This window comes from Xenopus laevis, chromosome 1L (assembly GCF_017654675.1).
Source record: "Xenopus laevis strain J_2021 chromosome 1L, Xenopus_laevis_v10.1, whole genome shotgun sequence".
In the NCBI taxonomy this organism is placed as follows: domain Eukaryota; kingdom Metazoa; phylum Chordata; class Amphibia; order Anura; family Pipidae; genus Xenopus; species Xenopus laevis.
In genome coordinates this window covers 111,967,161-111,985,438 of record NC_054371.1, presented here as the reverse complement: position 1 = coordinate 111,985,438, position 18,278 = coordinate 111,967,161, and the positions used below count along the sequence as shown (strand labels likewise).

At 38.2% G+C, this 18,278-nt stretch overlaps 1 protein-coding gene across 2 annotated transcripts in view; it reads left to right on the top strand.

The window, feature by feature from the left end:
• The window catches only part of dot1l.L (DOT1-like histone H3K79 methyltransferase L homeolog), a 61,528-nt gene extending 43,883 nt beyond the window's left edge, over positions 1-17,645 (top strand). Inside the window, exons 16-28 of one of the 2 annotated variants that reach the window (XM_018255338.2) lie at positions 1,888-1,979; positions 3,073-3,174; positions 3,905-4,042; positions 4,205-4,330; positions 6,152-6,618; positions 7,046-7,181; positions 7,377-7,520; positions 9,469-9,583; positions 10,216-10,739; positions 10,832-11,037; positions 11,884-11,954; positions 12,066-12,689; positions 14,037-17,645. In XM_018255338.2, the coding sequence (XP_018110827.1) occupies positions 1,888-1,979; positions 3,073-3,174; positions 3,905-4,042; positions 4,205-4,330; positions 6,152-6,618; positions 7,046-7,181; positions 7,377-7,520; positions 9,469-9,583; positions 10,216-10,739; positions 10,832-11,037; positions 11,884-11,954; positions 12,066-12,689; positions 14,037-14,044 (2,753 nt within the window). In that variant the 3' untranslated portion in view covers positions 14,045-17,645. Of the gene's footprint in view, positions 1-1,887; positions 1,980-3,072; positions 3,175-3,904; positions 4,043-4,204; positions 4,331-6,151; positions 6,619-7,045; positions 7,182-7,376; positions 7,521-9,468; positions 9,584-10,215; positions 10,740-10,831; positions 11,038-11,883; positions 11,955-12,065; positions 12,690-14,036 lie in introns of those variants that run through there. The other variant, XM_041562086.1, reaches the window with a different exon arrangement.
• The last annotated feature ends 633 nt before the right edge of the window (positions 17,646-18,278 follow it).

Sequence of the window (18,278 nt, the reverse complement as noted above, 5' to 3'; positions counted from 1 at the left end):
AGGTTGCGTTGCGCATGTGCCTGATTCCTTCCGCCTTCGTCACCGCTGACACGTTTCGCCAAATAGGCTTCCTCTTTGAGTGAAGCTTCGTCACCGCTGACGCGTTTCGCCAAATAGGCTTCCTCTTTGAGTCAAGCTTCGTCACCGCTGACGCGTTTCGCCAAATAGGCTTCCTCTTAAAGAGCGAAGAGTTGCTGGTAATTACACTGCTGCAACTGGGGGCATGCATTGAAACCCCCTTGAAGGAAGGGTTTTTTCCCTGAAACATTTGACGAGGTCACTTTTTAAAATGTTGTACCTTTGGGCACAGTTCCCAAAAGGGATTTTATTGGTCTGTACTACTGACTAATTTTTCCCATTTCTACTAAGTGACATGTTTTCAACGTTTGCAACTTTGTAGACTGAGAACTGTCACAAATGCAGGTATAAGTCAGGACTATGTACACAGTTTGTCTTCTATTTGAAGTTTCTCTGTGCCCTTGTATCTGACAATCTGCCTCTTTTTAGCAGCAATTATCTGCAGTGGAGGTGCTGGCCTCTGCCTTCAGTCACCTACCGTTAAGCTACTGCTCCCCACATCAGAGTATCTTGGGTATTCGTGGTCAGCCTCTCTTCCCCAGGCCGGAGCAAAGACTCTCTGACAGCGTGACTTTCTCCCTCTTTCTCTTATTCTCGATCAGAAATTGTCTAGAAAGCCTATGGGGACCTTCCCCATAGGCTTACATTGATGCTCGGTAGGTTTTAGGTGGCGAAGTAGGAGATCAAAGTTTTTTTTTTTTAAAGAGATAGTACTTCGACTATTGAATGGTCGAATAGTCGAACGATTTTTAGTTTGAATCGTTTGATTCGAAGTCGTGTTCGAAGTAGCCAAAAAAACACTTCGAAGTATTTTTAATTCTATTCCTTCACTCGAGCTAAGTAAATGTGCTCCAACTGTGCTGTTGCTTTGAAAATTATTCCTGACGATTTATATCTTGTTCTTTGAAATAAATATAGTGAGGTCTTTAAATTGGTGAATCCATTAAATAACTCTTGACCTACATGTATTTAACTAGCTTTAAATACTTGTGCAGGATACTCTGCATAACAATCCGTATAACTGGGGATAGAGCAGATTTGTAACATGCAACTAATCTTAACTTCTGCCATCACCCTTAGGTCAAGGGCAGATGGAGCGTTGCTCTTAGCCTTGGTTTTTTTTAAGGCTGAGAGAATAGGATCTGCCCTGTACCCCATCTCCATTGATTTGAATAAGATCCGCAGATCAGCAGTGTGTAGATTGGCCTGAAAATGCCCGATTTCGCATTTTTGGGCTGGCCTCGGCTGCATGCAAGCATATCTTATTCAAATCAATGGAGATGGGGCATAGAGTGAATCTGCTCCTCTTAGCCTGGAGAAATAAGCTGGCTGAGAGCAGTGGAGTCAGCGCTCTGTCTGCCTTTAGCCGAAGGGTATCCTAAGGTTTGGTGAAGGGATCACAGGATCTTGATTATATAGCTCTTGCTGCTTTTTCTTTAGAACAGCCAATCCACACTTTACCATACATTACATTTGCTTGTTCTGTTGTCAATACCTTGTCTTAGATATCCACTTACTGGTTCCTTAATTACACCCAAGACACCTTTTCAAACCATCACCAGCAATGCCCCATTGTACCCCAGACCTCTATCACCTTGCAACGACTCTCCTTCCCATCAGGTTAAAACAAACTCTGTATCATTTCGGCAGTATCGGTTTTTGCTTAATCATCCTTTGACTTTCCATTTCATTATTCTCTGGTTTTAATGGGATTGACAGTTTAATAATTTTACCTTTTAAAGACAGGTGTAAAAATATAATATAATTGGCTGTTTTTAAGGCTAACATCAATTTTCTCATCTATTTTAGATTCATTTAGGATCCAGTATTTACAGCTTATGTCTTACATGAAAACACCCAATTACAAGGCTGGTCTGCAGCAACTGCTGGAGCAGGAAAAGGTATTGATATAATTTGAACTCTTTTTCAGACTATCACTTGAGCAGCTTTCAGGTCTTTTTAGAGCTTTATCATTTTTGCTGGATATATTTAGTCTCCTGAAGAAAAACTTAAATAGGTTATCTGTTGGAGCTTTAATTTATCATGATTACATTTTTTTCCTCCGTCTTACTTTTGCACAGATACATATTTATTATTAAGAGCAGTGTGTAATAGGTTTTGGTTTATCTGTGTAACCAAACCATAACTTTCGAACTTTTCTTTAATCTTCCTAAACACCATATCAAATTGCTCCCCATCTTAGTAGCTCATTTGTAATAATACTTTCCCCTAAAGGCAAATGTGAGGGTTTATACCTAAGAGCTGGGCCAAGGTACTGTGCCATTCTCCGCTACATGTTGCTTATAGTACAGAAATGCTTTGTTATTCCATACCAAATGTAAAATGACTGTTTTTCACACATATATATATGCATATCATCTTGTATTTCTCCCAGTGTTCTTTAAGGGGTATATTATAGCATTGCCTATTCTAAAAAAAACTTTTTAATTGGTCTTCATTTTTTATAGTTTTGAAATTATTTGCTGAACGGTTATGTTAAATTGGAGTCTGTCATTTATCTTTCTTGAGGATTTTGGATTGTTCCCTTCTTTAAGCTTTGTCCTTTTTATTACTTTTCTTTCTCCCTGTTTCAGTTCATTCTCTAACAGTTTTTTCCATTCTTCTATACAGTCAGACTGTATTCACATCTTCATATTTTTCTGCCTTTTCAGTCCCTTTTTTTTTTCTCTATTCAATCAGTACTGACTATTGTATCTGTGTAATACCCTTAGTTAGCTTGGACTAATTTGTGAGTTATAACTTTGAATGACTATGCTTAATCACACAAAACCAAACCAGGTCCAACCTCAAAGTAAACACACCACAAATATTATGGTGAGGAGGTTTTACGGGAGAAGGCAATAAATCAATCCCTTGCAAACAAACTTCTGTAAAGAGGGATTGTTGTTAATTTCATTTCTTCTGTTATACAATTTCCCAGTTTCTTACATGACACATCTTGCTAGTCTTTATTTTTTATATACTTTACCTTAGGAGAAGAATTCACACCTACTTGGTGCTGCCCAACAGCTGCTCACACATTGTCAAGCTCAGAAAGAAGAAATAAAGAAACTGTTTCAACAGAAACTGGATGAGGTATGTATTCTCTGAGGCTTATGAAATCCATTTAATGACACATTGATTGTGGTGCATGTATACTGGTGGGCATTGGGACTGTGTTCAGCAATTGAGAAAAAGTTTTAAAGTTTTATGTGCTCCCATCTGCATCTTCCTGTATCTGCTCTGACAGGCACAGCATTGGCCTGTATGCAGACACTCAAACTGAATTTTGGTGCAAATTTGCATAGTTTTGCAAACAAGCCGAACACTGTGCCTGTCAGTGCAGATACTGAAAGTAGGGGATGGGTGTGCACGGACTTTACTCCATTTACATAGAAAACACAGGTGTAGAAAAACCAGCTCTCAGCCCTGGTTACTATTAGCCTCAGATAGCAGATACAGGTGCTAAAGATTTCACCTTCATACAGGAAGTAAAAAGGATGTTTAAATAGAAGTTGACAAACCTCCTAAGACCATATCAAGAAATAAATTTGCATGAAAAGAGATAAATTGTTTCTATACAGCTTGGATGTGCAAAGTCCCAGTACATCAATTGTACTTCCTAATAAACTATTGACACACAGGCTTTTCTTTGGGTTAAAAAAAATCATTCATTTGCTTGCTAACTGATGCCTGTAATACCCTGTTTACTACAAAGAGCTATTGCTGAGATGATCTACTATTGAAATAAAAAAAAAAATATGTATAGATTATGACTGTGCTGTATTCAGTACAGTTTGTCTTTGATACATTATTATTTTCACAGCTGGGTGTAAAGGCCCTCACTTACAGCGACCTCATTCAAGCCCAGAAAGAGATTTTTGCTCACAACCAGCAGTTAAAGGAGCAAAGCCGACAGTTAGAGGAGGAGAATGGAGCATTAAGAAACCACAGCTTGCAGTTGGTAAGAGTTTTAAAATGACTGGATAACATGTTGCATATATGAATAGCTGAAAAAACTTGTTTTAATTACAACTAGCATCTATTCTGGATGGGTGAAAAAACATTTAAAATTCAGTTTACATTATCCTCCTTCTTCTTTCCCTTGTGTAACTCCTTCAAATAGCTGCAGGCACGTTGCGAAGAACTGAAATTGGACTGGAATACACTGTCTTTGGAAAATCTGATGAAGGAGAAGTTGGCCCTAAAGAATCAAATATCTGAAAAGCAGAAGCACTGCTTGGAGCTGCAAGTGAGTACAATGTGTTTGGACCTCATCATAAATGCAGAGATTAGTCTGCGCAGTTTGTCTTTCAACCATTACACATAAATACAATAAATATGTACGTACACAGAGCTTATATAAGTACACATGTGCCATTTGATAAGAGAGACCGTAGGAAGCAGGTCCCTGCCTCATAGGGCTTACAATCTAAAATACAAGTAGAGTGAAAGGGGCATATCTTGGTAATATTGCGGAGGAAAAAGCAGCAGTTTTGGGCAGTAGTATCAATATGATTAGAGAAGGAGAGAGAGTCAAAGATTAACCCCCAGGCAGTGTTCTAAATTAACTGGGTTAATGGTCATACATCAATAGTAAAGTTGAAAGGAAGAGGTGGGCTTGGTGTGGGTGGGAAGACCATGAGCTCAGTTTTAGCCAAGTTGACCTTGAGGTGATGTTGGTTCACCCAGGAGCAAATATCTAGTATGCAGTTTGCTATCTGGGTCTGATGTCAGTGGTTTCTGAAGGGGTATCTAAATATATCTGGATGGCATCAGCATACAGGTGATATTTAAGGCCTAATGAAGGTATAAGGTCTCCAAAAGAGGGAGTGTACAACAGTAGATGGCCAAGTACAGAACACTGAGGCACCCCCACACTAAGCTGAACGGGGGAAGAGGATTTGTTAGCATCAGAAATATAGGAAGAGAACAAGGATTCAGCTCAATCCTTTTTGGTCAAATCAGAATCATACTGAAAAGGGCTGAATCCCAGCTAAGTCTCAAATCAAATTCTGGATTCGGTGCATCCATAATTTTAATGCAGTTATTTGCATTAACATTAAATCTTTAAAGCAGGCTATGAGAGCCTGGAGTTTAGTCTCTGATTGAATGCCATTCTGGTAGAGGAACGGTTTGTTAGCAGTCTGCACCATTTAACTAATTTCTTCTGTTCTCCTGTAAATAAAATTAACATACGTTGGTTTAAGCAAAAACCTTATGTCTTTTACAAAGAGATTGATTATTAAATTATGAATTTGAATTTTTATTCTTATTTAGTCAGTAGCTAGCTGTAAGATACTGAAATTCACCAGGTTAACATTTGGGGGCACATTTACTTAGCTCAAGTGAATGAATAGAAGAAAAAATACTTCGACTTTCGAACATTTTTTTGGCTACTTCGACTACGACTTTGAATCGAACAATTCAAACTAAAAATCGTTCCACTATTCGACCATTCGATAGTCGAAGTACTGTCTCTTTAAAAAAAAGTTTGACCCCCTACTTCGCCACCTAAAACCTACCGAACATCAATGTTAGCCTATGGGGAAGGTCCCCATAGGCTTTTTAGGCAATTTCTGATCGAAGGAAAATCGTTCGATCGATGGATTAAAATCCTTCGATCGATGGATTAAAATCCTTCGGATTCAATTCGAAGGATTTAATCATTCGATCGAAGGATTTAATAGTTCGATTTTTCCTTCGATCAAACGAATTGCGGTAAATCCTTCGATATTCGAAGTCGAAGGATTTAACTTCGACAGTCGAATATCGAGGGTTAATTAACCCTCGATATTCGACCCTAAGTAAATGTGCCCCTTGGTGACGAAGCAAAAAATTAAATTGCTAGTATCCCTACGTTTTATTTTTTTACCTAGTCCTACTGAGGTAGTGTACTTATTAACTTAAACATGCCTTATATAGAAATATTCATCCAAAAGGCAATGTTAAAAAAAAAAAAAAAAGTTGTAGTTTTGCTACTACTTTTAAAATTATATTGTAAATACTAATATGAACCTGGTTTGCATGCTTGTTTTTTTGTATGCCTTATTTTTCCTTTTTACTTATTCAGATCAGCATTGTAGAATTAGAAAAGTTTCAGAGACAGCAAGAGCTTCTCCAGCTCAAGTCTTCCACCATGCCAGAAGACCCTCCGCCTAGCCATAGTCGCTCCAAAGGTAGCTTTGGCAACAACTTCCAGGCTGAACCAACTTCAGTGCGCATGATGCCTCCTCCAACTTCTCACACAAATGGTCTGAGTCCTGAACTGTCCATGAATGGTCATGCGTCTCATTACGAGCTGTACCATTCCTGTCGAGGGGGAAGCAGGCCCTGCTCCAAGGAGAGTACGCCATCTCACTCAGACCATGCTGACATTGTTTCCAGTACCCAAACCCATGCATTCAAGCACAGAGGAGAGAAAACATTTGGTCCAACCCAACCAGACTACACACGCTACTCCCCTGCCAAAATTGCAATGAGACGGCATTTGAACCAGGAACCCTTGTCTAATGGTAGAAGCATTGAAATAAATCATAGGTAAGGGTTAGTTTTGTTTTCTGTTGTCCCATTTTTCTGATATGGTCCTGTCTTGTGTATTATCTGGCATTTTGGCTCAGGTTAATGCTATAAGTATGTAAAACATGCCAGTAAGCTTGTTTTACTAAAAGGAAGTGACAACACCCTATTTTCTTGCAAGTAGCACTGGAGGCTGCACATGTCATTGGGTGTTCAACAGCGTGAATACAAAACAAGAGTGTGAATAAACGGTCCCTTTGCCGTATTCTGATTTTTATTTTTCTACCTTAAACATCGTCAATTTATTCAATGAATCAAATGAAGACCACAGCACTTTTTTCCCCAAAGAATTACTCACCCTCACACATATATAAATATATACAGTATATAGTGCATGTTGATTCTGTTTTATCTTTATATTCACTCTGCGTTTTGGTCTGGGTTATAGGTGTAATGTTACAAAAGAAAGTGGCCTCCCGTCCATAAGCCCTGGTATTCCAAATGGTGTCCAGTTTAGCCCTCAGGAATCGTACCCTTCTTCCCCTGATTTAATCCAAACACCAGGGGAGAGGGGACCTGATAAGGTGGGTCAGTTTGTTTTAAGTTACATGAATTTTTTTTTTTTTTGTGAAAAAAGTAGTTTATTAATCCTTCATCAAAAATGATTTAAAATATATTTTCTGTTTTACATTTTATAAGTATAAGTATTTTTTTCACATATCATATAAAGTGATTTAATATAATATCCTTTGCTTTATCTTTTGATGCTTTTGTTTCAGATGTTTCGGGAGCGGACTTCTCCTTCTAATCCAGAAACCATCACCAGTCTGCCTATTAGTATTCCCCTGAGCACAGTCCAGCCTAACAAGCTGCCAGTCAGTATTCCACTGGCCAGTGTAATCCTGCCGAGCCGTGTGGAGAAGGTACAAAACAAAATCTCACAATTACAGTGACCTTGAAATTAATTTCTGTTACAGTGTTAATACAAGGAATATATCTTTTTTTTTTTTTTTTTTTAGGCTTATAATGGTAGAAGATTATTAATGTTCTGGTGATTTTAGTTCACATTGACATTATCCTTCTACTATTGCTGCTACTAACAGTACTACTAATAATACTTTTAATATCCTTATTTCTGCACCTTGTTAAAATTTCAGTTTAATTGCTGGGCTGGTGATGCCTTGTTGGAGAACTGTCACAAAAACTGATTGTATTGTGTTAGATTCTAGTTTAGTGGAAGAGAAGGCCATTTGTGCCTTCAGTTCAGTTACTTTTGTGAAAACATTTATTGTTTTGTACTTCTTTTTTTTTTTTTTTAAATGAAGCTTGCTCACTCCTTACAATAACAACCAGCCCTTGTACACAGTAATTCAGAGAGGCAGCATGACATTCTTGATTTATTCTATTTCTTTACACAACTGAATGAAGCAGGTCTAGGTTCCTGCAGTCCACTCTAAGCCCTGCCAAAACACACAAACCTAAGTATATGTAAAGCAAGCTTTTTGACCATGCGACATTAGTTCAGAGACACTTCGTGAGTCAATAATGTATTCTGCATTCTTTACTTTTTTCAGATGTTGTTGATACCTTTTAGGCTAGGGCCACATGGGGCTGAAATCAGCCTGCTGAAATAAGCAGGCAGATTTCGGTCCCTACCTCAGCAGTAGCCGTTTTCTTCTGTTCACATCTGGAACCATTATGTCTGCTCCAATGCGAACACACTTTACTGGATCAATATTATATGTTAATACTACTAGACTTGCTAAGAATACTTCTAAATTCTCTCTCTTTTTTTTTTTTTTGTTATGAATGTCCTTGTTTTGGGGGGGAGTTAACTTTTTATTTTACTTTTATTGCCAGTGACACTATTGCCAGGTGGCCATATTCAAACTTTTTCAATATTTACAAACGCCAGTTCAAGGTGTAAAGTTTTATTTTTCAAATGTAATGCTTTTTGCTCTTGTCCCCCCCCCTCCCTATTCCTTTGCTTTGATTCAGTTAACAGCCTCTGCACCTATGTAATTCCTGCCAGATGGGCCTTACCTTGGTGAGCAGAAGGTATTCCTCATGGTGGCATGAGGTTCTTGTTTTTTTCTTTTACTTTAAACAATTGAATGAAGCGGGCCCAGGTGCTTGTTTAAGAAAGAGAGATAGGGACTATTTGGTTTGAGTCTAGTGAATCCAAGACTCTTTTTGCAGGATTGTAAGATTGCAGGGGTGGCTGACTCAACTGAATCCGCAAAATAATTTATTGTGAATTCAGGTGCATTCCTAGTATTTATTTATGTGTATAATGGATAGCTTTGGGGTTATTTATTAATGGTCGTATTAAGTTTTTCCCGAAAAATTCAAGTTTTTCCAGGTTAGTTTCAGTAAAAAGTCGAATTTTTCAGGGTAATGAAAAACACTATTCTTGCCCGAAGCTACAAAAAGCCAGAATCCGAAAATACTCCAGCTAAATACTCCAGCTAAAAGCTGTCGAGGTCACGTAGATGTCAATGGCAGAGGTACCTTGAACTGTTTGAAGATATTTTTAGCCTTCATGATTTCACGTTTTTTTTGTTTTTTTTTTGGTGGTTTGAGCTCGATAACTTGATCAATTTGAGGTATTCAAGGCCCCCCGAAAACTCAATCAATTTGAGTATTCACTTATTTTTTAACCCTGATTCCATTCAACCGAGTTATTACATTTTGGGTTTTTTTCATAAAAAAGCAAACATTTGAGTTGTGAGTTTATTCAAGGCAGAGAAAAAAAACACAATCTCCACCTTTGATAAATAACACCCTTTTATGTTCTATATCATGTTTTTTTTTTTGTTTTTAAGGAAAACAAATCCTTGTTTAACTTGATCTTATTTTTTCTTTATTCAGAGGAACACCCCCAGTCCTGGAAGTCATAGCAGAGATGGTTCATTCTCAGAGAATCAATTTGGTGCTACTAATAGCCTCAGTTATGCAGCTGTTTCAAAACCATTGGCTACCTCAGGTAATGCCCCTAACTCCCTGCACCTTTCTTAACTTAATGTTTATTCATAATTGTTCTTCGATTTAGTATTCTTACTTTGTGAAAGAATATGAATTTTAACTTTCATTATGGCAAAAATGTGATTGAAGGTAGCTTCCCAATTTCCAGAAGGAGAAATAATGTGCTTCACTTCTTTTCTGTGCCTGTTGTTTTTACTGTGTCATCCTGAAGTAACCTTCAGGCCACATATATAATACCTTGATTATAGTTTACCTTAAAGAGACAGCAAGCATGTTGGACTAACACATTAAGAAAGCTCAAAATTGAAAACTCTACAACTAAATGTTTCTCCCAAATGGGAAATCAATTACTATAATGTGTGACTCTTTTACACTGTCAAGTCCTTAAGTAGGGGGCATATTGAGAATTGGCGCAGAGAGGCCTTTAGAATGAATATGTGTAGCTATTTCTTTGCAATAAGCCACCATTTTTGGTTAATGTTGAAGGAAGCTCTAATTTAAAGTGTCATTTCAATATGTCTCAATGGCATGGTATATTGGTGACTGTGTAATGTGTGTTAAACATTTTGTTGTTAATTGGATCCTAATCAGGATGTGACTTGTTTCTCTTTCTCTTTTTATTTTGTTCTCCAGGTTTCTTCTATCCAACCATGTCATCTTCTATAAATGGGCCAGTTTTGAATAGCCATGGGTCAGAGACGGACGGAATGGACGACTCTTCAAATTCTGGCACATTGTCTAATTCAGGAGGATCGCGGAGCTCCACCCCTTCCTACAGTCACCTGATCTCTCAGCGCTCCCCTGCCCAACATTCCACATCTGCTAGTCCATGCACATTTCCAGATCCAAGTAAAGGTTCTGGTGAAGGGGATATTGACACAAGTGATGCTGAAATGGAAGCCAAGCGACGGATTATCTTCACCATTACCAGTGGAAGCTCCAATGGCAGGTCACCATCAAACAAACACAGCCCTTTAACTGCCACAATCCGCATGGAGTGTGGCACAGGGCAGGATTCCAAAAGGAGAAGCAGTAGGCGAAAAAGATCTTCTAATGGCAGTCACAATTCAGCAATATCACCTAAACGCAGATCTCTTCCCACATCCCTTGGTCTGAGCAGTTATACTTCAGGATCTCCATTGAATATCAACTCAATGGTAAGTCATTGATTTTACAATAACCTTAATTTTTTGGTTGGGATAAAGAAGTACTTTCTTGTATTTTTCATTTGTGTTTATGCTTTTATTAGGTGAGTAACATTAACCAGCCCTTGGAGATTACTGCAATCTCTTCACCAGAAGCCTCTATAAAGAGTTCCCCTGCTTCCTATCAGGATCATGATTTGCCCCCAGTTTTAAAGAAAGAAAAACCCCTTCCTGTATCTAATGGTGTCCACTACTCACCCTTAACAACAGAGGATGAGGCAGAGTCCGAGGATGACACCCAGAGTGCAAGGTGTGTATAGGATCTTTCTCATTAGATTGTTTGTGATATTTTGCAGTTATGTTAAATGTCATGGCTTAGCAGTTTGAATTTTATGGTGCTAAATATGGGAATGTATCAGAAATTCCTTTATTGTATGCACTCTGATTTAATGAAAACATTAAGGCTTTGTGCAGTCTGTAAACAATCAGTAATCAGTAACCTCCATCTACAGAGGAACTCCATACTCTGTTTCTCTGAAGATATGTGCATGTGTATATGTATATTCTATATCTCTGGAAACAGAACTGTTACATGGTAACTTGTGTTTGATGCCTTAACAATCCCTCTGTACTTATTCTCAAAGTTGTACATTAAACTGCATTACGTTTTACCACAATTTTAAAAATGTGTAGTGCTTACTGAGATTACACCAGCATGTGTCCCCTGCTAAATAATAATTAAGGAAATGGTGTAGAGATTCCATCAGTCTGGACAAATTAATAGGCATAAATTATACTTAAGCTTCTTCAGCCATTTATATGTGTTACATGTTTTTATATCTTTAACGTATGGTGGTCCAAACTGCAGAATTTGTTAAAAAGTCTCTTTCATCCAGAGCATTGGCAACCAAAGTGCTCTGCCTAACAATCCCCATGGCTTCCTCCATCCCCCCCCAAGGAATTCTGTGTTGCTTGTCTTTGCTGCCTACAGATTCATGCTATTTAACATTTAAAACTATGATCCGATTACCAATCCTAAATTATATTAATTTGGTGAGCATGTGTTGTTTGTCAACCTTTATAAATATTCTGTCAGCAAAATAAAAACTGGAATTTCATCCGTAGCGAAAATTTTATTTTTATATGTTTTGTACAGAACACAGCGAAAAAATTCCAGCATGTGCTTTGAAAGCAAAGACTCCCCCCAGAGAAGTGAAGGGGAAAGAGGTATATTTGTGCATATTATTCATTAATTCTGCTCTGTGTGTGAACCTTGTCTTCCTGTACCTCACAACTATCTTGTTTATTTTTTTGACCCTGAATCTTCACCTACTTTAGGTGTCCCATACTCTAGCAAGAAGTCTTCCTGTGAGAGTGTAGGAAAGTGGAAAGCAACATTCTCCCCAATTTCTGATGCAACTCCCAGTCGTGCCTCTGACAGTCCTTCCTCACCTCTCCGACAGAACACACATTATTCCTCTGGAGAGGGAGGCCGCAGAGGATCAGGCGGTTTGAGTCCTGGTTCTGCAAATGGCCTCGGTGACCATCCCTGGGTAGAAGGGGGCAAAGGAGAGTGCAACCTTTTCTTAAGTAAAAAGATTTCTTCTGAAGGTAGCAAAAGGGAAGACCGGGGGTCTGCAGCAAAATTGGACCGTTCCAGCAGTAAAGTCCCCCGAAGCCGTGAAAGGGATGGGGGCGCCTTATTCATGACACAAGGCGCCGGCGCTCTCTTGAATGGCAAGGGACCTGGCCCAAATCCTCTACACCCACACCATCACTTTTTGAGCAGCTTAGCAGCTGGCTCTCAGCTTGCTTTGCAAGGTGGACTTAACTCTGTTGCTAGCAATTCAGTTCTGCAGTCCATCTTCAGTTCCATCCCTGTACATGTGACTGGACCAGCTGGACGATTGTCTAACTCTCACAGCATGTCTGGTTTCACAGTTCCTGGAGGTACTGTAGGAGGTGAGTGATGGGTCCCAACACCACTTGTTCTTTCATGGCCCTTTTTGCCAGTACAAATCTATTTGCAACTTTACTGTCATGTATATTTGAGCTTTCCTCCATCTTGAAAAGGACTAGTTATGCAAGTCCTTTAAAATAGGGGTTGCTGTCAGTGCAGAATATCCGTTAACTTTAAGGTGAACCACCACTTTATTTACCTGTTTATCATTCTGTCCAGTAGTGCAAGGCATATCTGTAAATGGAAACAGGCCTGGACTGGCAAGCTGGATATTCTGGTAAATGCTGCAGCTACTTCCAAACATGCTTAAAGGGGTTGTTCACCATTAAATTAACTTTTAGTGGGCAGATTTATTAAACTGCATTTTTTCGGTTGGACTTTGTGACTTCAAAAATCAGAAAAAGTCGAGGGGGGGAAAAAAGTGTAATTTTTCCGGAATTTGTTGAGACAAAACAGACAATTCTGAATCCGAAAATGCTCCAGCTAAAACCTTGAAAATGTCCTTTTTACAACTAAGAAGATCTTTCTTTGATTTGTGGTTTTAGAGGTATTCGGGTCTTGATGCCTGCTTTTGTGCGACAATATGAAAAAGTCGTAGTTATTGTGCGACATGTTGAAAAGTTTTCTGCTACTTTTCCAGTTTGGAATTTTTAATAAATTTCATGACATTCGTGGGTTTTTCGAGAAATTGAGTTAAAACCACTAAAATGAGACTGTTAACAATTAGGCCTCCATGTGGGACATAGACAGGGCTATTCTGAGACAATTTGCAATTGGTCTTCATTTTTTATTGGTGATTTTTGAATTATTAGCCTTTTGTTTAGCAGCTACAAGTTAGAAAACAAAAGCAAAGATCTGATTGGTTGCAATGGGCAACATCGCTGGTGATGTTTTTCTTTTAATAGGCCACGTTGCAAAATATAGTATATAGTAAGTATAGTGGTTTTTTTCCCATAAATTCAAAAAAGCAAAAGTATATTAAAAGTACAAAGTAATTTATTAGGGCAAAAAAAATGACCTAACCTGTTTCGTGCCTGTTGGGTCACTTACTCATGGGCTCTTTTTCTGTCAAATGATTAATAGGCCCCCCTAGCGCATTAAAAGCAAACTATTAAAATCATGCCAGTATCCCTTTAGCTCCATATTTGCTTGCTACCTCCATGTTTATCTTAAACATATCTAGGTTAAAGGGACATTCCTTTAAAAATTCTGAGATGCTGTGGATTCTATGCAAATGTTTGCTGTGTAGCTATGTTGTGGTGTTTAATAAAAATGAATTGAAAAGGTTGAATGTTCTCAGTTTTCCTCTTTATAAAGATTTTTTTTTTTTTTTTACTTCTCATCCACAGGTATTTGAAATATCTACCTCACTTCAAATCACCTATGCAAAGGCAGCCCTGCTAAATTTGGTCTTTTTCAATTTTCATCACCTTTTGACCATATGGTGCTCAACACAATTTTTGGGGATGGGAAGGAATTACTCCTCCCAAACCCGCCATCGTAGCGACCACTGGTTAAACCTACAATCTTTGTATCTGTCTCTGCCGCGAAAAGACTCACCAAGGTTCCACTGTGAATTTAAAAAAAAAAAAAAAAAAAAAGAGCGGCGATTGGGGAAATCTCATAATTATTTTTTTATTTATAAAAGTTCTTTGTTCACTTGTTCTTTTCTTTCATTTTTTTGTGGGAATATATATATATTTTTTCCTTAAATGGAGGACGCAGCTCTACGGACGAGCAGAAAAGTGAAGACAGTATATGGATTTTGGGTTTATATGGGTGATCGGGCAGGATTTGGGGTCCTGTCACCACTCAAAGCAGATTCAACTGGTGCTACGCATACAAGATTGTGCCTCGCTAAACTGGTGCTGTTATGTTGCGGTGCTCTTTAAACAGTACACACTGGGACCCTGGATCCATTGTGTCAAGAATATATGTGCTTAATTTATTAATGACTCCTGACCCTATAATAACCAAAGTACATTTTGTTTTGTTGTTATGAGACTGACAGATTTTCTGTTCGCTCGGGAATTGACCTCTCCTCCTCTTCTTCTTTTTTTTTTCTGTGTTTTTTTTAGTTTATCTTGTTTTTCATGAGATGAAATGGCAGCTAATTAATTGTGTGTGTCTTTCTGGAACAGCAGGTATGGTTCTGCCATAGAATTTTGTGGCAGGTTATTAAGGCACAGTGATAACATTTAAACTGGGACATAGTTTTAGTTCATTAATATGTGGCCCTCACCCAGCACACTTGCGTTAAACTTTACCGTCTGATTTCTTACACCTCTTTTAGCTACTTGATTCCTTTTAATATATAATTTAATCTGTGTAATACACACAAGCATATGTATGTGTGTAGCTGGTGCACTTGTGCGTGTATAGGATATTTGTGTATAGGTACATATATTTATATGTATATAAGAAATCTCACAAACACATATCTATATATACTTTGTGCATAGAAATCCATCCCCTCCAACATTACAGGTTCCAAGAAAACCTGAAATCCATACATAGAAACATCAAGCAGTAGTAGCCATTAGATCTAGTTTCTGCTTGAAGAATGTCGTTCAGGTCTCTGGTGCAAAGCAAATTATTGATGGCAGCAAAAGCTAACTTGGGAACAAGAGCTTTATGCTCGTGTTCTGTTTTTTAACATAGCAATTCAGTATTCCCCCTGAAATAGAGTCATCCTTTCTCTCTCTAAGACATCACCTGCTTCAGCCCTATAGAAGAAGCCCTAAGCTTAAAATTATTTTTACTTCTGGAAACAGTTAGGGATTCTGATGGTGCTAAAGGTCCATTGTGTCCTCGTTTTTCTTGTAGAATTGTTGTTACTACAAGAGATTACCTATTCTGACATAGCTTTATCAACACTCTTTGGACAGGCTATGTAGGAGCCTAAGGAGTTGTTCCTTTTCTGGAGAGTTATTGTTCTGGCTTGGTTTTGCTTATCATGTGGCACTGGATATTTATAGTGGGATCAGTAGAGGAGACCTGTGGGAGTGGATATAAAGAAAGCTTGTGACCAGTTTGCTAGTGAAGCCATGACTAAATGGGCAACCCTAAATCATCATAATCATATATTTATGTAGCACTAGCAAGCTAAACAGTGCTTTAAAACAGGAGCCTTACAATAAATATGAATAATAATAACAGAATATAAATGTTATGAGGGCCCTGCTCATGAGCGCTTACAATCCACTGGCCCTGGACACTATTTATGGCCAGCATTACAGTAAATTGAGAGGGGCTTTGGGTTTCATCTAAGATGCAATTGAGTCACATGATGGTCACTTGAAACTGACCCCCTTGCTGCCATACATGCCTAGTTAGTTATGGTTGGAGTAAAGGTATAGTCAAAATTGGCCAGCCAAATCTGGACATGTCTCGCAGCTAAAGGGCAAAGACACAGGTGATGATTTTGGGCTTAGGTGCTGGTACTACATTACCCAAGATCACCCCCTCCTCCATTGCCTGATTTGGGACATTTCCAAGCAAAATCTCATGGAAAGTTATTAGAGGAGCATTTTAAGATGATTTCTATATAAGGCATTGGTAATCAATTTGGCACCACCTATCAAGATCAAGAGATCACAATTGTATCACTGTGCTAAAACCACAAACCAAGCCATGTAGGAAAAATGAAAATGCATTTTTCAGCTCCTAATTATATCTAGCGTTTATCAAACAAGTCCTTAGGGGAAAAATGATAATCTAAATATAATGGCATTGGTATGACTATTTTATATAGGAGTGCTTGTAAATGCTGCAGTGACATTGTGGCAGCTGCAAGCCATAATCCAATTAAAGGGAAGGTCTTTTTCACTGGGCCATAAATTGCCAAAATGCATCATACAGATATTTCTAGTTCGTAAACAGTACTAACCTTTAATCCAACTGGATTTAAAGAAAAAAATAATGTTATATATATATATATATATAAATCGGGCTAGTTCAGCCCCCAATAGCACCCTAATAAACTCAGACTGGGCTTTAAATAGTATCTAGAACAAGGCAAAGCACTGCTCCACACTATTATTGCTCATAAGCTTTAGCTGTATCCGTTCAGAAGTCATTTGTTCTTTACCAGCGGTTCCTTTCCAAATCTCTTCTTATAAGAACAAGAAGTCCTGTCTAATTCTAACTTTGTATCTGCACCCAACTGACACTTCAGCGTAGAACTTCTCATAGACCATTCAGTGTAGGAATTGCCCCAATCGGCTCACAGATACTTTCAGCATTCCAAATGCAATGTTGATCCAATGGACATGTGGTGCTGAACTGCCTTAATAACCCACTTAGGGCAACAGAAAGCAGCTGATCCCTGGCTTTGCGAGAGTGCTTTCAATACGGAATCTAAAGGTGCTTGGCAGTTTGTATAATAGAATCCAATTTAATCTATTTTTTTTCCTTTATCTTCGCTAAAGTAACGTTTGTAAAGAACATCCCAGTAAATTCCTTTATTTAGTAATTATTTTGATACTTGAGTATGCTCTTTGTAAAAAAAAAAAAGAAAAGAAAAAGTTGTTCCCCTTTTCTTTTTTCTCCCATACTTTCTGCAATCACATTTGTAAATCTTCAGCGGACTTTCTTTTTCCGATGGAAATTTGAACACTGAAATTTCTCTTGAATTACCGAATTCCTGTTTTTGTTTTTAGTGAATCTTTCAAAACTTGCCTGTGTTTTTAACTTTTTTAGAGGGGTCTGTACAGAAAACGTGTTGGAAAAATGAAATCTTGCTTAAATTTCATACTAATAATAATGAATGTTTCAAAAGGAAGATGGTATACAGCCGTGATACCTTTTTAAAAAGGCCTGAGGTCAAAAAGGCTGTCGAATAACCCTCTTGGATTAGGCATTTGCAAATCCAGTCAAATATTTATCTAAAGCAGTTGAAATGTTTGAATCTCGCAAACCCCCTTGTTAATATCAATAAACTTTTTTATGATCTGTAATTGACTGTCCGTATCCTTTTACTGCCATCTGAATGGTGAACATGTTGTGTGTATATGTGTGTCATAATTTATCATTTTTTGTACAAGATAAGATCAGCTTTGTGTGATTTTTGCTATGAGCATGTTGGCCAGACCATCCTATATGGTATCTGTTCCAGGGATGTCTGATGGTTGTCAGGCAGGTTTGAAAAATTACCTCTGCCAGTGTTTAAAGGAGAACTAAACCCTACACCTCTCTCCACTGCCCCCCTCCAGCTCCCTGGCAGCAGCCTTTATTTTAAGAAGTCTGCCTCTCTGCACTAAATCTGCAGAGTTATGCAGTGGAGTTCAAAAGGGCCATCTTCCCCTGTTTGAGCTTGAAGATCTAGATCTTGAAGGAGCATGCACAGTTAAATCTACGTCCTGAATCAGCTTCTACTGTGCATGCTCCCGCAAGATCCAGATTGGCAGCTGTCAGAAAACAGACGTAAGATGGCTTATTTGAACTCCGCGTATGGGTAGGGTTTCATTGTTAACCTTTGAGTTCACTTTTATTATGATGTAGAGAGAGAGCTTCAATTGGTCTTCATTTTTATTGTGTGGTTATTTAGCTTTTTATTCAGCAGCTCTCCAGTTTGCAAATTCAGCAATCTT